We start from the raw sequence: 15,524 nt of genomic DNA on the forward strand, positions 1-15,524 counted from the left end.
GTCGAGTCGCCTTTGGAAGTGCAAGTTAAATACGATTTCCCATGTAAACAAAAGTTCCAAAGGTGACTCGACAGCAACTCATTTTTGATCGCACAGTATTCCTAACACCTAAACATCAGCAAAATTCAGTAAATTTTGATTGAGAAAATGCAAGTATTGTAGCTTGTAACCATAAAGTTACGTAGAAAAGCTTGTCAATAAAAAAAATGATCAAAGTCCTCGTGTGAGATCGAAGGGACTTCAGCGCATTTTTGTGTGGCTGATCAGTGTTTTATTAGCCAATATTGACTCCACCATCAATAAGATCTTGCCGAAAGCTACCACGTTCACTTTGTCGGTACCATTTTCTCACTTACCGTGCACTCGCAATTCGCGTTTGAAGTTTTGACTCCATCATTGTCGACACCCACTTCTGATCACCCGCAACAATTCGAATTTGAAGTTTCGACTCCACCATCAGTAAGATCTCGTCGGGGGTTACCACATTCCCTTTGTCGATACACAGTTCCGACGTCCCGTTCATTCGTAATTCACATTTTGGTAGATTTCGCTAAAATGCCGGCATAAAATCGTATTCAACTTTTGGGTACGTCACATGGCTCGACCTTCTATTAGTGACACGAGAAAGAGAGACCGCGATTCGCACTGTAAGAAACTTTTGGGCGCCCAAAGTCGACTACCCCTCGAAGCGCGCCGCGCAAAAGGTGGTTTATTTCGCCCCTAGGAAAAAAAACAAAATTCCGCCACGCAGGAGTTGTGCGCGTTGACAAGATCTTCCCGACGACACCAATTTGAAAACAATCGGAGAAAAACTGTAGAAGAAGATAGATAAAAACTGAAAAATCTCCAGGTTAGTATAATACGCTCGGGGATGGCGTCCAGATGTCGTCGACTCCAAATCTGGTAGCCCCATCCCTAAAGTTCTTAATTACACGGTCCCGATAGTTATATGTACACTCCTTGTCTTTTTACAAGCGTTTTTCTACGGGCGCGCATTTACTGCCAGCCAGCCAGCCAGCCAAAGTGAGATTAAAAGCTACTTTTTACCAAAAAAAATTTTTTCAAAAATGCGCTAAAAAGTTTCTCGAGAAAGTGTGAAAAATGGCTCTTGCAATCATACACTAGTGTCGTTTCAATTTATTTATTTTGAGGGCCTTCGAGATAAAACATAGTTAGTTGCTTGATTGTTTAGGAAATCAAGTTTGACATTCAAATATTTGACTTGCCAGTCAATTTTCACTACTTGACTTGAAGTAAGGAAGTCTCAATCTCTCAATCCATTTCCTACAAAAATGCGTAGGTAGTCTAGTTCCTCGAATGGCGAAATACAGGTCTAGAGCAGTGTATATACTGAGTTCGGCCCTTGCACTCGTTTTACCGTATCAAACCGTCAATACTAATGTTCTTAGAGATCTTCGAGGCGGCACTGAAATCTTGACTTACCCCATACTTGCAGTTGGCAACTCTGCACAAGCAGTCCTTGTGGGACATTTCGCGCAACATTCAAATCTCATAGCGTTTTCGATTGGTAAAACTCGTGCTGCACGAGTGTTGCACGAGAAACTGAAGAAATCCATGTGAAAATTGCTCTCAATGGAACATAAATATTTGTAAATAGGTATTTGTCATTTGTCCATAACCTCATTATAGATTTAGATAGTCGACAAATCTCTATTCTAAAAAATGACTGAAACGATTTCAGTATTATTTATGATAAACGATGAGGAGTATAAATTTGAAATTCCTGTAAAGGACCAATTTTTGGCGTTCATTTTAATGACTAAGTGCAACTTTTTGTAAAGTAGAAGTTATGGCTAGTTCATCGTCTTCGCTATCGCTAGATGACGACAAAAAACTCTCCAACGCAAGAAACAAATTCAAATTGTCGCACATGTTTGTTTTGAAAATTTGTTAACTAGCAGCTCCACGAGCTCTCGGACCTCGTACGTCGAAATTTGCACTGAGTGCGTAATTGTTGCATCACATTTGCCAATGGAACACAGAAAATTGCCCTAAAGTTACCAATAGAACGTAAAAATTGCACTCGTGCAGCACGAATGTTGCCAATCGAAAACGCTATCAGTATCAGTCGACTCGGACTGGATGGCACGAATAGAACTTGTGTATACTATGGTTCTTTTTCTATGCTGGGATGTGAGACACAATCGGCAAGGCAATTAAATTTTTGTGCGCAAGAAAAGACAAGAACAAATGAAATATATTACGCACACAAAAAACCAGAGGATAAAAACTTTCATTGGCCAAAAAGGCTGGAATAACACACACAAATACAAGAAAAAAAGCAACTTACAGCACCCGAATGCAAGAGAAAAATACACAATTCAAACATCTGTAATGTTCCTAGGGGTCCTCAGGCGGTACTGGAAATATTGACTTACCCTGTACTTACAGTTGGCAACTCTGGGGAAACAAAAATGCAGACAGCGCCATCTAACTTTAACTGTCTAAATATCTGACGTTCGCGCCACTTCACTCGGTAACATTCGGCTTGGACGAAATTGTACGAATGGACTCCTACGTTGTCATTTCCTTATGGCGGTCTTTTATGCGTTTGAACGTGAGACACAATCGGGAAGGGAATTTTAAAAAAACAGAATTTTTGTGCGTCCGAAAGGGAATGAAAAAAAATGAAATGTATTACGCACGGAGCTTGGTTCAGCAGAGCAAATCCAAACCGAAAAGCCAGGAAAAAAGAACCAGCAATAAAAAAACCTGGCATGACACAAATACAAGAAATAAATCAATTACAGGTAACAATGTACAAACAGAAATACGAAAATCAAACATCTCAAATCGTACAACAAAAATCAAGTAATAGAGGCAAATGTGGCTAGAACAAATTAATCAAAAACGATAGATACACATGACATAATTATAAATTGTGAACAAAATAAATCATTGGGGTATAAAACACTACTTACTTCAATAAGGGCCGGAGCTGCAGAAGAAGAGGCATGCTCAAAAAAACACAACAAATATCGAGATCTAAAGAAAGATTATATATTTATGGGACTTGCCTTCGAGACACTTGGACCATGGTGCAAGGAATCAAGAGATTTTCTGAATAAAATAGGCAAAAGCTTAATTGCGGAATCCGGCGACAAACGCGCTAAGCAATTGTGGAAATAGTGCATGTATCCTGGGCACTCTCCCAACTGAAAAACAGTTCGACGAAATTTTTTTGTTATAGTTAATTATTGTTTTCTTCTTTGTTACACAATTTTAAATATTTCGTTTAAATAAAATTTTTAAATTAAAAAAAAACACTACCTGAAAAAAACACATCAACACTCAAACAATAGCCGCCCACGCCATGCCTACAATCAGCAGAGGTCAAATCTAAAGCATAAAGTTCAAAACGAAACCAAATAAGGCATGAAATTTAAACATCGAATTTAAAATAGCTTAAATAAAACGAGTACTACCTTGATATAGCTTGGAAAAATATATCAAACACTAAACTATGCAAAGCACACAAAACCGATACTCCACCATCAAAATCTGGACCACCAGTGCTCCCGCCGACGCCACTCTCCAGCTTCCTGTACTAAATTTACGTCTGCGCAGAACGGGATTTTAGAATTCCTTTAGTAGTAAGATGTATTGCCTATCGGTAGGGGTACAACATCACACATCTAAAATTATACAAATAAAATCAGGTATCGAGAAAATGAATTTTAAATATGTGCGTTAATAAACCCACAATCTTCCATCCACACACTAATGGCCCACCCTGTAGTTACAAATTCAACGCTTTAATATTCTAACATCAAAGAAGGGAATTCAGTTTAATGTTCAACTGTTACAAGGAACTGGATTCAGAGGCATTTTGTATATTTGTGCAATGTTTGAAACTTGAAGTGCTGACACGTTTGAGTTAATTAGGAGGGACACCCTGTATATAAAAATTCTAGTTTAGAAACTAACCGGATTGGTCCTAAGCTTAGCCTAACCGCTACCAAAGTATCTTTACCGCTGCTGATTACATGAAAGATCTCTGTTTACTAAATAGTAAATACAAATACAGTGAACGGACATTTCACTTTGTATGGTACGTTTATAAACGGAAGAAGCATAAACTCATTGTTACAATGTTAAAACCGTTATTAGACAAATTAAATACGATGAGAGTAATTCTAGCAAGCAGTTCCCCACAAAGAAAATTAATACTGGAAAGTACGGTAAGATGGTGTTAATGTTCCTCGTTTGTTTTTGTTTTTACATTTTTTACTTCAATTGTTTAGTTTTGAAATGTACCTAAATGTTTCACTAGCACCCCTTGTAATTAGCATGGTTCCAATTGTTTATGATAATGATAACTCAAAAAACATGCGGAATAAAGTAAACATTCGCATTGTGATTTTTAGTCACTACAATTTGAAGTGCATTCTTCCAATTTCGAAGAAAACCTACGTCCAGAGGATTACACGTTTTCCGAATTTGTCGAAGAAACCGCTCTTGGTAAGGTAGCAGATGTATACGAACGACTGAAAGGTGATACACGAAAACCGGACATAATAATCGGCGTAGACACAATGGTCACTTTAGACGGAAGAATGTACGGAAAACCTCAAACGCGAGAAGAGGCAATCGAAACAATTACAAAGTAACGATTGGAACATCATTACTTAAATTACATAATGGAATTTACAGATTAACTAGTGCGGGAATACCCAATGTGGTTTATACAGGGGTTGTTATAAAGTACAGAGAGAATATTGAGAAATTTACAGCAGTCACCACGGTTTACATGGGGAAATTGACAAAGGAAGAAATTATCGCTTATGTTGATACGGGAGAACCAATGTATGTACCTAGTGTAACGTTGATTTGTTTATTATTGAATTTGTTCTAGGGGTAAAGCTGGAGGTTACGGTATCCAAGGTATTGCGAGCACATTTGTAGAGCGTATCGAAGGAGATTTTAACAATGTGATTGGGCTGCCATTATACCAATTAACACAAAAATTAAAGGAAATTGTTAATAGATAACTTGAATCAGAAATCCATATTAAAGGTGCCTTTTGTTATAATTATAGCTTCATTTGAAGACTGTTGCATGTTTATTGTATTTTCTTATTTACTTAATTTTTGAGTACACCAACTCGATCCACTACTTACAAATCTTGCTTGTAAAACTTGAATATGAAGGGGGTTCTTATGTAGCTGTAGACAATTCTAAACCGCTGAACCAATTTGAAAATTGCTGGCCTATCTTATGTACAAAGTGTTATTAAAACATTTAAACATAGCCCTTCAGTCAGCACTATGTAGTACCAATGAGGAGTAGACCTATTATAGCCTTCGAGTGAAAAATTTCCATCTTCACTCAACGTCTATAGTCTTATTGTTTCTACTACCCATCCTAGATTTAAGGCAGGAGAGGATACCCATGTGAGTCGTGTGACATAGTCTGTCTCTTACAATTTCACTTAAGTTTCTACAACCCTAATCAGTGCCACATCTGCCTAGAAATTGGGCCATACCCTCGGAAAGGATGTCTGGGAAAGTAAAAACGAGCTTTCAGGTACAATCATGGTGAAAAGATCATACAATAACTTAGGGCATAATAGAGCATAAATAAGGTGTTTTATTTATGGGCATATTGTACTTCAGTACTCATGCTTACGGACAATTTAAATGTTTCCAACCCATAGGCAACACAACATACACCTAAGTTATACAATTATACACGTACTCCTACACCACTGAACCGATTTGGACGATATAGGGCTAATTTGAAAGGATTCCGTGCATACCAATGAATAAAGAATACAAGGAAGGAGAATATCAACAATATACGTGCGACCGCGATGGCTTTTGCAAATGGCGGACAGTAGTTTCCTGTTCCAGTGGCGTACCTACCTTACAGTTGTAGACGGATACAATTGTAAAGAATTTTACACGAAAACAATCTAAACCCCCATGTGTCTACTCCGCCTATGACTTTTGTTTAACTAACCTCAAACTACATTCCGATAAAAAATTTGTAAATTTACATGTACTATATAAAAATAATATTGGTATCAATACTTACACATGAAATGTAATTCCCAAACTTTTATTTTTTTTCCGTTTTGGAGCAACCACACGCACAACAACTAACCATTATTTTATGTCACTGCAAAAACCACACCAAAAATGAGTCATAAGTGTATACAAGTACCTTCCTGGTATTCTTTATTCATTGGTGCATACCGATATTTTTTGGTTTTACACATGCGCAGTGTCAATTGGATTAACGCATGTGCAATGCTAACTTTTTTATTTATGAAGTTTTTATTTATGTAAACACTACGAATATAAGAAAAATTTTTTTAATCCAAAATATATAGGGTGGTCCATTTGAAAAATTGTAATTTAAAGATATAAAAAACCAAACACCCTGTATAAAAATTGTGTATCGCAATGGATTATACCTACATAAAAAAGTGCTCTAAGAAAGATTTTGCCAAAATAAATTATCTTTAATAATAAAAAAGTTATGGGGCATTTTCTATTTAAAATTGAGCTCCAGACCCCTGGGTGCACTTTTTAGCACATTTTTTAAGAAGTAAGACTAATGTGCTATTGTTTGCGTTTTGTCAGTCCGTCCGGACCCACTTCTGCCGTTTCGAACTACTTCTAAGGGAATGGTCCTAGAGTCCTGGAATTTTTTGCAGTAGGTAGCCTATACCTCGAAGGTGTGCCAGACGGCCATCAAATTTCAGCCCCCCCCCCCCACGAATTATTTCCTGAGATACTGTTTTTGGAAGTAAAACGTGCATAACTTTTACATACGACAACCAATTGTTCTCAGATTTTGCATACGCATGCGTTTAGTGGTGCCACGTTAAACTTTAGGGTGGAGGGGGGGGACTAGTTTTATCCTTCATGGTACTTTAATGAAAGGTCTCAACGAAAGGAATTCATTTCTACCAACCATAGCTCTCCTCCTCTACCTCTTATCGTGATCGGATATATTACCGTATACCTCAAGAACGGATTGTCGGAAGAGGATACTCACAAAGGGTGATTGAGACGTCTACAAGAAATATATGCATTGGTGATGTCAAAACAAAAGCTATTTCGGTTTAAAAACACACAATTTATACTTGTTTCTATCTATTAACATAAGGAGTGTTACATGTTTCCATAAGAAAGTGTCTAATTTGGACCACCATGTACACTAATGTTCTTGGCATTAAAACCAAAAAGCAACGGCCGAACTTCTCAAGTAATCACTTCTGCGCTCTAATAAACCTACCTGCATGATTACCTTTTGCGTTGTAAAATAAAAGGTTTGGTAAAATGATATAATTTTTGCCATAGCATTAGTGCAGTAACTTACGTAAAGGTGGCACGACTATTTCGTACTATATTTTTAAGTTTTCTTCAGTAATATTACAATTACCACAGATATGTGTAAATATTTACATGTGTAATATTACGTCGTTTTTATTTTTAATTAAAACTAATCCATCTCCAATAAGTACCCATATAGTGGCGAAGCGTCTATGGAAACAATGTAATCCATCTCTTAGATACTCAAAAAAGAAATTATTTTTGTAATGTAGCGATTGATCCATCTTTTATTTGGGATTTTTTGCAAATAGTGGATGAATTTGTCTTTTCCAAATTTTATTTTTTCCGGTTTCAGCCATATAATTCAAAGTATACAGTGTGTCCCAGGTAGATCGCACCATAGAGCCGGCTACAGACACGTACATTCCTTGAGATACCTATGTACGCGCGTACAAAAATTCAAGCATGAATACACATACACCTTCGAGAGATATTTTAGGGAGATATTGTTCCTGAGGACCGAAGGATGTGTAGGAATGTACGTTTGTCTGTATAGCCGGCTTAGGGAAACGCCAATGTATTTTTTCGCGAAACATCCACGAGGCCTTTAATTAGCGTTCAAAGTACTACCCCAAGTCTCCGTCTAGCATCAGACGAGCGCAATAAACGTACGTTGGACGCTAACTTCAAATAGGTAGGTACATATTAAAGACCTACATGGATCCGTCTTCTGTTTCCTACTTCCGGTTTAGCCGAAATTGACCTTAACTGTTCGTTTTTAAATGCAACACCCTATATCGGACGCAGACCATCAACGTACCCAAACCTGCAGGCAGTATAAGAGGGATGAGGCTAGGTCGATCTCACTAACTTTTGCCAAATGGGTTTAAAATACCTACCTAGGTATGTACACTGGATGAGGAATTAGCATGTCGGGAATATGCTTTATTAAAAGAAACATAACCTACACAGGAAGCTCTGCTGGCTGCTGGACAGGCTTACCCTCTTCAGTTTAGGAAATAAACTCCTGAATTACTGTGGAGATGTGCGCAAGAGGTTAAAGGTTTATCCTTCGCCATCTAAAAGGGATTAAACCTCGGGAAGTGCACACGTGACCAGCAAAGTCCGTCCGTGAACTGCTCGATGGAGCAGATCTTCTCTAACATCGCGATATGCAAGTGAAGAAAGATTTACATTTTTAAGTTTCCAATTTAGTGGTACTGGTAAGTATAGAAAATGCATTTACAGTCTAAACTAAAATCACGGAGAACTTAATTCACAAGTAAACAAAATTTCGGATATATAATATGCTAAGTACCTATGACTATGAGTAAAAATATTACAGGTGCAATTTCTAAGTAACGTTTTGACATTTAGGAATGGTAATTGCACTTAGAATGTAATTATTGTATCAACAGTAGTTGGGAATTTACCGTACCACAACAATGAACTTTCAGGGCATTTATTAAGTCAAATAAATTGTTACAGTTTATTAAATATAACACTTTTTTCACATAAGCAAATTGGACATTCGAAAGTTGTGGGAAATAGGGGGAAGTTAAATTTATTTCAAAGGTTTGCCTTCAGTTGACTTTCATATTTTTATTTGTAGTTTAGTTGCGCTATGAAACAATATATGTTTATCTTCTTTTGTGGGAATTGGGTTTAGTTACGATATATACCTTAGGATAATAATGAGAAAAGTAGAAGTGGTACTTTTACATGACAATTATAGTAAAATAATGGATTTTGTTTAATTATTTATAGTGGGAAGTGCGAACGGAATCAAACATTTACTTTCTCTTAAATAGGGTTTCATGAATATCTTTACCGAAATTGTGGGTGACCCATTCTATAATCTTATTTGAGTGCGCAAACTTAAAATCACAACCTGGTTTTCATACAATTTTGGTTACAATAATGAGTGACCAGACCATTCAATCGTTTGGTCCCTTTGCGAGTAAATATGCGCCTATGTAATGTACAAAGTGAACTTATTCACATCTGCCAATTACGCAAAGTGCATTACAAATATGTCAAATAAGAAGCATTCTCCCATATCCTGTTTCAGAGATAGTCATTTTTTTAGATTAATTTACGTCACAATATCCAAGCGTCTGCCTCATAAAATACTATCGTCCAACAGATGGTACCGACACATGTACCACTGCATTAAGGTATCAAATTCTGTAGTCTTTCCGAGTTTGATGGTATTTTTTGCTTTATATAAACGTTGTTCATAAAATGATCTCCATTCCGATTATGTATATTCATACGAAAATGTACCTTAATATATACAAATAGAGTAAGACAACAAGACTACAAAATTCTCTAATTCCATCACGCGATCAAAAGTTTGGCATGGATGTGATGTCGTCCGCAAGATATCCAGATTGGTCCTCAAGGATATAGGTGGCAAAGACAGCTAAGAACTTATAGCGTAAGGCTTTCTTTAGTTTCTTTAAATTTTGCGCTTCCTCAGATTTCTGGCGTTCTTCAGATTCTTTCGTTTCTCTGAATGTTTCGTGAATCGGGTTCTTCCAATTCTTTAGTTGCATCAGAACCTTTTGTAATGATACTTGAATTCTCCCGGTTTTTAGAGTATTTAGATGTTTAGATTCATATGATTTTTCAGATTCTTAAAAGTTTTTACGGTCTTTCCGTTGTTCAAAATTCTTCGCTTTTTAAATTCTTCATTAGTCTTCTCAAATTTATAAGATTTTTCACATTCTTCGTGTCCATCAAGGATTCTTTTGATTCTATGGATGCTTCCGATTCTCTAAATTTTTCCGATTTTTGACATTCTTCATTCCTTCGGAATCTTTCGATTATCCAATATTATTCACATCTCTATTCATATCTTCGACTCCTATTCGTTTCATCGGATTTATCTGTTTCCCGTTCTTTCATTTATTCGAGCGCTGTGAATTATTCTCCTTCTTTTCTTCCGATGCTTCGAATTCTTTTGATTCTAAAAACTCTTCAAATTCTTTCATTTCTTCGAATTCCTCCGATTCTTTACATTTTTCACATTATTCCTATTCACCTTCAGATCTACCTTTTTCAAATTACATATTCCGATCCTCAGACCTTTCGAATACCTGGGACCTTTCGGATTCTTCGTTCTTCAATTTAGATAATACAATTTTGCTGATCTGAGATCCTTGAACCCGAAGCATGCAAAAGACTTCTTTGAAGATTCAAAACTATAATCGTGTTTTTCTTCTAATCTCAAAGACTTTGAGGTACCTAGCAGAGGATTGGGAATACCGCCTGAAATCATATCGTTTTACATACAGTTTCGGCCAGAATCACAAATAGCGGGTTCATTTGGCTGATATTTTGTGCTTTACACATACAGCGGGTTTGGGTTGGTACTTTGTCAGAAATCAATCACTTCCTTTATAGTAGGTAAGGTCATTACTTATTAACGATCCTCGTCTGTCTGCCTGTCCGTCTGTCTGTCTATCCGTGTGCACGATAACTTTGTGCAGAAACATCCGATCGCTTTGAAAATTGATACACATGTTCTTCAGGATATAAGAACGGTCCCTATTTTTTTTCGGCTACGTAGATTGACGGGTGAAAAAGTTGCAGCCCAAAAACTGCCCAAACCTCCAGAAAAGAGTTTTTTTAAATAAGTCTTGTTACAAAGATCATATGAATGTCCGGTTTTTTGTGTTAGTAAATATTCCTTAAACCTCAGGCAACTATATGGATGAATAAAAAAAATTGCGCAAGCGCAACCCAACTTATTTTGTGTTTGCGAAATTCCAATTTTTTTATTTGTTAAGATATTTAAATGAAATTGTGTACGTAGGCACCTCGAATAAAAGCAAAACTAATGCTGATTCAAAAAATGATGTATATGTGAAGATCTCGACTATAGTTCGGTATTCAGTTGATGGGATTTTTGGTTAGAATTTTTCGTACTATTCATGGGATAGCCGAATAGGTTAATCAAAATAAGGTATGTATAAATAATCACGATGATAAGACGAGAATTTAACGTAAACTAATTTTAGCCTGTAGGTATCTATGAGGAAGGAAATTACTCGTTTAAATCCGATCTTTTGTATAACTGCATACAGTGTAGGTAGGTAATAAACAATAACCTTAAGCCTTAATTAAATATGAGTCTGTTAATATGTGAGCACTGTTTAAAATTAAATACTTTGTTAAACAATGGAGTAAGTATAAAGTTGGTAGATAGGTACATTTCATTCCCATTTACTTCTCAAACAATGCACGATTGTGACATAGTCTCATTCATTCCACCCCGTTCAATAATAATACCTGGAATAACGCTCTGAAACGTTGTACGGTTGTACACAAGTACTTAACTAATTATTCGTCCATCGTTTACAATTCACATACCTATTGATAAAATTGCATTGTCTGTACCTACCATAAAATTCGATTCGAATGAATGAGAGGAGCATTTTGAGTTTATCAGTACCTATATATTTTATTTTATACCCGCAGAGTTTTAAATTTCCCACTACTAATAGTTTCACATCAATGGGGTTTTCCGCGTTTTTTCAAAAACCTTGAAAATGAACTCCAAGCACATTAAAAAAATTAGTGGTACTCATTTTTTTGTCAAGAGAAATCGTTGTGATTAGCAAACACGATTTTAAAATGAACGGCGTTTGAAAAGTTTCGAATGACCGCCACATTGCAGTGACGTCACTACGCGCGTTGGCGCTCAGCCGTAGCATTGCTTACAATCGATTCAGAGAAAGAAAACGTCGTTTTGACGGAAAAAAGCGTCGAATAATTATTGCATTTGTACCTGAGTGTGATAGCAGAAGTCATCGCGAACCTAATAAATTGTATAAGGGTGACATTATTAAACTTACCACCCCCCATATCTTAGTAAATAAACGAGATATTTAAAAAAAATCAAAATCCGTTTCGGTAATTTGCGAGGGAATCACAATGACATAGTTGGCGACGCACCCCCTCCAACCCCCTGCGCCCCAGTCACCCCAAACTTATTAAATCTTAAATAGTGACCCCCCATGTGTGGATACGTCTTTGGAAAGCTCTGAAAAAATGCTTTCCAACCATACCAAATAGCATTACATTTAGGTTAGTAATTATCGTGCAAATCAAAAAATAAACTAATATGATACATTTGAAATCTGTCGTATTTAAAACGCAACCGGCGAACATAGACGAACTAAGACAGAGAATAATTCAAGAATGTCGAAATATTGCAAAACCAACATTTGAAAAGGTTCGACAAGAGTTTGAGAATAGATTATAACTGGCGATCAAAAATGAGTTGCTGTCAAGTCGGCTTTGGAAGTTCAAGTTAAATACGATTTTCCATGTTTATTTTTTGATTTGCACGATAATTACTAACCTAAATGTAATGCTATTTGGTATGGCTGGAAAGCATTTTTTCAGAGCTTTCCAACGACGTATCACACATGGGGGGTCACTATTTAAGATTTAAAAGTTGGGGTGGCTGGGGCGCAGGGGGTTGGAGGGGGTGCGCCGCCAACTATGTCATTGTGATTCCCCCTCCGAATTACCGAAACGGATTTTGATTTTTTTAAATATCTCGTTTATTTACTAAGATATGAGGGGTGGTAAGTTTTCAAATTGTCACCCTGTATAAACGTCCCAACAGGAAATATACGAAAAAAGTTCGACGTGATACCGCGAATTTGACATCCCATTTGTATTGTTGTGAAGACGATTCTAATTAATTAAAGTGCATAATGTCGATTTACTTTCAGTCAGTTATCGACGAAAATCCATAGATATATAATATTGTAATTGTAATTCAGAATATGATTTACTTCGAACTCTGTTCTGGGCATATCTGTGCCCTTACAGCGCACACATTTTTCTCTATTTTCACTTCCTCACACCCTAATTTTCTCGTTGAAATCCGTAAGGTGCATACTGTATTAGGTACCTACACTATACCTTGCACTATACACACATAACTTGATGTTATACTTCCTATGAACCATAACAGATTTGCTTCTGGGCTTTGACTCCATTCAAACGAGTGGCATGGAAAAACTCACTTTTCGAGAAAAAGGCGGCGACCATTAACACTTCAACCTTTGGCAGACTATCTAACTGCCCCTTTACGAACCAGTCAGAACTCGGTTTATGGCAGATTGCCATAATAAGTCGAATCGAACTCCTATCAGTGTCATGCACTAATATAACTCCCGATCGGCAACTTGCGTAGTGACGTAAGCGACGCTCGGCCAATATCGGCATGTCGTCGGTTGCATGACAAAATTTGAAAGTTTTACGATATTATAATATGTTGTTTATTGACATGCTGCAATAAGGAAAAACAGTTTTGTGTATGAGATGTTTAATTACAGGTTATAAACTTTACAGTAAGACACAAAAAAGTTACAATATTTTTTTTCAGGAAGACCCTATTGCGAGATGGCGCTGGAAAGCTTCCCAAACTTTGCATGGCAGAGTAGTTTCTGTTTTGTGATAAGCATCTCCAACAGTACAAATATCTATGTATATATATATATATATATAACTACATGAAATGTGTGCGAGATTGGGCGGGCCCCGCTTCGAATGGGACTAACACACTCCTGTCACTCCCATCTACGGCTTCTAACGATCTCGAACTCTGGAAAGGGGAAGAGGGGTCTAATTCTATTATAAACATAATGGTCATTCCACTTTCAAAAATTCCAGTATAGTATACAGGCTGTTTCACGTTACCTAAAAGTTCCATTAATAATTTAAATCTGAACATTTGTATACCAACATAGTTTTTCATGATCTATCGAATGAAAATATTATCGTGATCGTTTTACTTCCGGTTCTACCGGATGTCGATAGCAACTTTCCTATTTTAAATAGAACACCCTATGTTTTATTACATCAAACAGATGATAATAATCTACGGCGTTTGATACCACTTTCCCTATACCCAGCATCACAGGTTTTCAAGTTATTCAAGGTTTTTGAAAATTGAAAAATCGACAGTACTGGCTTGATTCTAGGTGACAATGATTTAAATTTTGATCGCCCTCGCACAGGGTGTTTTAAAACTAATGGACAACTTTATTAACTTCAAACCTTAAAAAGGTGATGCGCATATTGAATATCATGCAATTCGGTTCATAACTAACGGAAATGTCAAAAGTGCCTACATTATTTTTTGGTCTACATTGCCAATTCACGAACTCCGATCTACAAATTTGATAAAGAATCCACCTGCAAAATTTCATCGTAATCGGTCCATTCGTTTACGAGTTATCGTGCTAACGGACGGACGGACAGACAAACAGACACCGCAAAATTATAAACTCGCTACAAAATAAAAAAACCAACATCAATTGAGGTTTTGTTCTACGTGGTCACTTTTTTTTTAAATATCTACATATGTAATAGGATCCTCCGATTAATTCCGTTAGTAGTCGCCTCTCTAATGTCTAACTACATCCATTTCATTAAAAGCTCTTCCCAGTCTAACTTCCAGTTTTCACGAAAAGCAACTGGCGTGATGTGAAGTAAACTTTGTCTTTCTATGAGCCCACACAAAAAAGCCCAATGGTGTTACATCTGAAGTTCTAGGAGGCCAACGCCACGGACCTTCTGGCTCCTGTCTTCAAAAATTTTAGTCAAACTGTCAAAGACATATTATAAGCATCATAGATAGAATGAGCCGGCGCTCCGTCATGTTGAACCAGTTATTTTCTTCATGTGTAAGTCTTAAATGCTAGCAAAATAACATCTACTAACGCATTTATTTCAAGGCCTCCTAAGAAAATTATGTCACCATCTCCCGGTCCAATAGGATATTCTCAAATCGAAGAAGCTTTGAGAAATGAAGTCGCACATCTTTTAGATAAGATGAGTGATCTCGAAAGTCGAAACCGCTCTGTTTGTCATCTTTTGGATGGAATAAACAAAGGTGTACCTTTGAATGAGTTATATTTTTAGTATTCTAGTTACTACTGTTCAAAATCTTGTATTTTTTTCAATTTAATTTTGCACCAACATTTATGGTGAATTCCTTTTAGTTTTTCAGGTGAATTCTTTTGAGTTTTTCAGGTTGGTGGTCCTTTTTGTTTATTGTTGAACAATCCAAATCTCATCTCCTGTGCGAAATGTTCACTTTTTACCCCATTTCTTGTTTCCCGTACCTTCACTTTACTACTGCAGGCGGCGGATGCACGCTTTCAGGCAGGGCAGGCCAGCTTCACTTCAGTT

The 15,524-nt window shown here is 36.7% G+C and overlaps 1 protein-coding gene across 1 annotated transcript; it reads left to right on the top strand.

The window, feature by feature from the left end:
- Positions 1-4,011: 4,011 nt before the first annotated feature.
- Positions 4,012-5,084, top strand: LOC116171555 (dTTP/UTP pyrophosphatase). The gene is made up of 4 exons (XM_031488463.1): positions 4,012-4,202; positions 4,389-4,627; positions 4,675-4,827; positions 4,877-5,084. The coding sequence occupies exons 1-4, from the start codon at positions 4,113-4,115 to the stop codon at positions 5,010-5,012; spliced, it is 618 nt and encodes a 205-aa protein (XP_031344323.1). The 5' UTR covers positions 4,012-4,112; the 3' UTR covers positions 5,013-5,084.
- The last annotated feature ends 10,440 nt before the right edge of the window (positions 5,085-15,524 follow it).

This window comes from Photinus pyralis, unplaced genomic scaffold, assembly GCF_008802855.1.
Source record: "Photinus pyralis isolate 1611_PpyrPB1 unplaced genomic scaffold, Ppyr1.3 Ppyr1.4_LG5, whole genome shotgun sequence".
NCBI classification, from domain to species: Eukaryota; Metazoa; Arthropoda; class Insecta; order Coleoptera; family Lampyridae; genus Photinus; species Photinus pyralis.

What these genes read in the sequence shown, in the direction of transcription:
- LOC116171555 (XM_031488463.1), top strand. Translation starts at nt 4,113, where the DNA reads ATGTTAAAACCGTTATTAGACAAATTAAATACGATGAGAGTAATTCTA. An exon ending in GCAATCGAAACAATTACAAA is followed by an intron (nt 4,628 to 4,674) that starts GTAACGATTGGA and finishes TGGAATTTACAG; the next exon opens with ATTAACTAGTGCGGGAATAC. An exon ending in GTTGATACGGGAGAACCAAT is followed by an intron (nt 4,828 to 4,876) that starts GTATGTACCTAG and finishes AATTTGTTCTAG; the next exon opens with GGGTAAAGCTGGAGGTTACG.